General features: G+C 38.1%; 1 protein-coding gene across 1 annotated transcript; it reads left to right on the top strand.

Annotated features, from left to right (window-relative positions):
- The first annotated feature begins 2,092 nt into the window (after positions 1–2,092).
- On the top strand, positions 2,093–3,043 carry LOC126558702 (uncharacterized). The gene is made up of 2 exons (XM_050214755.1): positions 2,093–2,113; positions 2,177–3,043. Exons 1-2 carry the CDS (start codon positions 2,093–2,095, stop codon positions 3,041–3,043), a joined length of 888 nt encoding a protein of 295 aa, XP_050070712.1.
- Positions 3,044–4,843: the final 1,800 nt, after the last annotated feature.

Here is a 4,843-nt window from a genome sequence, read left to right as displayed (position 1 = left end):
TCAGTTTTCGTCCGATCAGGATGATTGACCTACCGTTGGATGCGTCTTTGGCCCGCGCATTTTTTTGTAGAACACCCCAACCCGATCCCTTCTCCTCCACTCAGTTATTTCCGAAAAATCAAAATATTCTCGTCTAACATCAAGGATAACTCCCTCATTTCTGGTCCGATTGAAATGAAAAGCATACCGTTGGATGCGTTTTGGGGCTGCACACCTTTCTGGATAATATTCCAACACGATTCCTCCACCCTCTTGCCCAGTTATTGCGAAAAAAACCAAGCTGGAATCCTTAGAATCTCGCTGCACACATAGTCAAGCATACCATACTGCCTCCCTTCTCCTTAATGCCATTGATGTTTCTTCCTAACTCTCATCCATTAATCTATACGTACCCACACACCGAACGGGGACGAAAACTCGTTCTCCTCTTCCTGTCGTGATTGCATCAAGGATATCTTCTGTTGGTGGGAAAGATTATTGTTTTAACTATTTTTCTAATCTGTTTAACTTCTTTATTTCCTTATCCTCCTTCCGTGCTCGTTTTCGTGCATCCTTTCTAGCTAGCTCCCCTCCCTGATCTATTCCTTTGGATGAATTAAAAAAAAATTAGTGATTTGCTCCAATAATGCTCGAGTCGAGAATTTCCGAATTTGTTGCATAAAAAATTCATAATTAATGTAAAACCGTTCCCGTATGAGCTTCTGGATATTAATTTGACAATCTTCAATCGAGCAATCTAGTTCTCGTTGGAGGGAGGTACACCTGCCTTTCTCTCCTTCCTTTCTTCGTTCTCTGCGGTCGCTTGCTCACTGTTGCTAAGTTACGACGACGATGACGAATTTCGGTTCGGGGTTGTTTCGGGTGCGTCACGCACGCTGATGTTACCCTTACGTTCTTTTGTACATAGATAGAGCATCTATGTATGCTCTATGGTGGTAACTGGTATTGTGCTCATAATTGCAACATTGTAAATGTTGCCCCTAATAACTAAGCTGTGTCTGCGCCTAATGTTTATGCTATAAAACATTAGTGTAACACTTTCACAAACTACCAGTAAATGGTGCTAATCTAGAAATTTTAAAACCGTAAAAAATATAATGATTAAGCGATTAAATAATGTTGGAGCATAAAAAAATAAACCAAATAACTTTTTTGTGTGACAATACGGCACTGGACCGTCATAATCAATTATAAATAAATAAACTTTTTTGTGCATTATATATTTTTGTGTATTGTATTGTATTTTTGTATTCATCTGCAGTGTTTACAATACGGCGCAAGCTTAAAATCCTTAAAAATACTTAAAATCAATAAAGTTAAAAAAGTAAATATTTTTGTATATTTTACTTTATTTATAACTAGAGCTTAACTTACAAAAACTGCTTCGCCTAAAATTGATATTTTTATGGATCATACTGTTTAAATGAAAAAAAAAAATATACTTACGATTTAATAAAGCTTCAAAGTGTTAAATAGATAAATGAAATAGAACCCATTTTAAATACATTGGCATTCAACAGTGTTTTGTAAAGTGCATTGAAGATATTTCATGGCAAAGGAAATTCAGATGATAAAATTGTACCGTACTACTTATTAGAATAATTTCTATCCATTTATGAGAAATAAATACTATAGGTAATAAAATATGCAATGTAAATGGGTTAAATCGATATTAACCGTTGGAAATTTGTAACGATTATTACTGTAGTTTTCAAAATGTAATCCACATTGAAATGTCCATAAGCACTACCTTTGTGGCTGGCCAAGGTCTCTACATATGACCGAAATGTAAAACGAGAATATAATACAAGAAATACTATTTACTTTACATTCTGATCTATTTGGATTTATGTGAAAAAAGTATTATTTTCAGCGAGTTTGAAATTAATTTCAAATTTATTTTCAACCTCAAAGTTTTTTCATTTAGTGCGTACCTAGTGCGCAACCCCTGGAATTTGACAGCAGGTGTGTTTGTTGACATTTCAAAACTGTTTGTTTTTGTGTTCTAACATCAATAGAGGCGATTCATCTCGTTCTGCTCTTGTTCAGTTTTATTTTTATCTCTTAATCGAACCATTTTCATTGATACAATATGGATAAAGCTGCCTTCGCGGTGAGAAATCCTATCTTCTTTTTAAACTGAAATGATTAACTCTACGAGTACCTTCAATTTCAGGCAAAACGTCGGCAAGACAAGTTGCACAAGAAACCACCACCGCCAAAACAGACCAAGCAAAAGAGCAAACAAAAGGCACCTGAAGTGCAACACACCGCACCACTCGTTGTCTACGACGATCGGTACGGTAAGCGTCAACTGCAACAAAACTGGACCAAAGACCGGGATTTACCTTCGAGCGACAGTGACGCGGACGACGGGCAACTGCAAGCAGCAGACTTTGAGAAGCTGCTCGAACTTCCTCCATCGAGTGCGAATCACTTTCTTCTCAGTTCGGAAAAACGTTGGCTGCAACCGGACACGGAACTTCCAGGAGACGATGAAAAGAATGACTACAGTGAGTACTTCCGAATCGATACTAAACTGCTGAACGCCAGTTTGGGGTGTATCCCGTTCTACGAAAGACACGGCTATGACCCTGAACTGTTTAGCACACTGGAAATCAACTTAATGCGACAGAAGGCAGAGATAAATACAAAGCAATATCAGCAAAAGTTTGCGGACCAGCTCTCTTCGCATACACAGTCAGGTCCAGTTTCCCGGAGTAACAAGGAGAATATGCCTCTGCCGAAGAAACCTTCACCAACGCCGTGTTTAGTTGGTGCGTTTGCAAAACCGAAGGATGATAGTACCACCATTAAGAGTCCAGTGACGAAACATGTGCCTGTAGATATGATATCGATTAATCCTATAGAAACAAAAATGAGTGAACTGGAAATTCATCCAGAACAGAGAGAAAAGGTCGCTGAAGTTATGCCTACTTCTGTCCCAACTGTTCAACCAGTCGCGACAAAGCCAAACTCTAGCTCAACGAATGACACAAAGGAAGATATTCAACAGTGGCTGGATGATATATTGGACATTTAATCGAACAAGTTTCTATTATGACTTCAGTGTTTTGGCCAGCTTCCAGTAAATGTATCTCTGAGAATCTTGTTAAAACATTTTTTTCTGTTGTAAAATTACAATGTTGTGGCATTATCTATCCGAAAATAATTTAAATGATCATGGAAACTAAATGTAAAGCATTTGTTAATATAAAAGGTTTTTGAATAATTGCTTTGCTAACCGACTCTCGCAACGCGTGAAAACTCCCATTAGGAAGGCAGATATTCAATCAATTCAATTCAATATGTAGAGTCAAGGCAGAAGCATTTGACGATCATCTTGCATTTTTCGTTTTGTGAAGTACGTCTGTTATTCCATTTAACAACAAAATAATGAAAGTTAAGAAGGAGCCGTAAATTAACCTAATAAAATATCAAATCCTACTTATTTGGCTTAGTTTTATGGGGTTAAGTATGAAACATCCTTGTGTTGTTTCTGGTCCAGTCGCTTCCAATGTTATACAAGAGTGTATAAAATACTCGAGAAAGAAATGGAGCTGTTTTACTTTCCATAGCACCATTCGTGTAAAAAGCTCAGTTTTACGTGCACAGAAAACACCTTTTTGGACAGAACGTAAAGCTGCTTACAAAGCCGAAGCTCAAGCTTGACTTACACTAGCGTCATCTACTGGGCTTTTCAAGGCTCCAACCTTGGCGCGGTTGGAAGAAATATCTTGTTGTAACGGAAAACGAAGGAGCAAATCTACTTAAATAACGGATTGAAGTCAATTTATTCTGCTTACATAAAACACAGGAACAATAGCGTCATTCCTGAGCAACAATAATATATTTTTTTAAATCCTACAATGTTCAGGTAAAATAAAAAGCAATACGGCCGTTCTCTATTACAATCCTGTGGGTTGTGGCATCCGCTCAAAAACAGTATTCAAAATTTGGATGATATAATAATAATGATGTTACTATAACATCAAGAATGGTATAATAGGGGCAGATGATAGGCCCGGTGGCACAGATGATAGCGGTACTGGTCGTCCACCCGTAATGAGGACTGACTAAGCCATTCGATGGCTAGCGTGACCTATAAGGTCATTAAGCCAAGACGAAGAAGAATAGAAATCAATGAAACGACCGAGCCCACGCAGAATAAATTACTCTTTCACGGTTCGGAGTCTCTCAAAGAATGTATCTATTTTGAACATTACTGCAAAGCATTACGAGCATTTCCAGTATTTTGGATCATCACCGACACGTATAAAAAACCTAATAATCGAAGTGCAATTGTCCTTCGATCTTCTTATGGCTATACCTTTATAACCTACGATAACTAGTTTCCTTGACATAATTTATCTGTGGTTAGATTGTCAGCGTTTCGGGCTTCACAAAATGCAGATCTTAACTCAATTTGTTCGTGAGTATTATTATTTATTAACTGAAAAATGTTGGCTTTGTATCACAGAATATTACGCAATGGAACAACCAAGCACACTCGGTGTAGCCGCGGAAACTGATAGAGTGTTTTGTAGGAGGTTTTGATTCCGCCGTTACCGGGACCGTTTATTTGCCGTACCAATTTAAACCGCCCAACACCAAATTCCAAACAAATCCAAATCAAAACTCAACTTCAAAATCGGTGCACCCTTTTACCGTCCTTGTTTCCGTGCTTCTCGCTGTCACCGATTCTTCTTCCTTTTCTCCTATTCCGTTCTGTCATTTCTCCTGTCAAATTTAAATCACCACCAGCCGTTACTCTCAAAACTGTCGTAACATTCGGGATACGGTGCTCTTTCACGGCTCGTAGAAGGAAATGTCTCCCAGCAAA

The sequence above is a fragment of the Anopheles maculipalpis genome, chromosome 2RL (genome assembly GCF_943734695.1).
Source record: "Anopheles maculipalpis chromosome 2RL, idAnoMacuDA_375_x, whole genome shotgun sequence".
Taxonomy (NCBI): Eukaryota; Metazoa; Arthropoda; class Insecta; order Diptera; family Culicidae; genus Anopheles; species Anopheles maculipalpis.
This window is presented reverse-complemented; position numbering and strand designations above follow the sequence as displayed.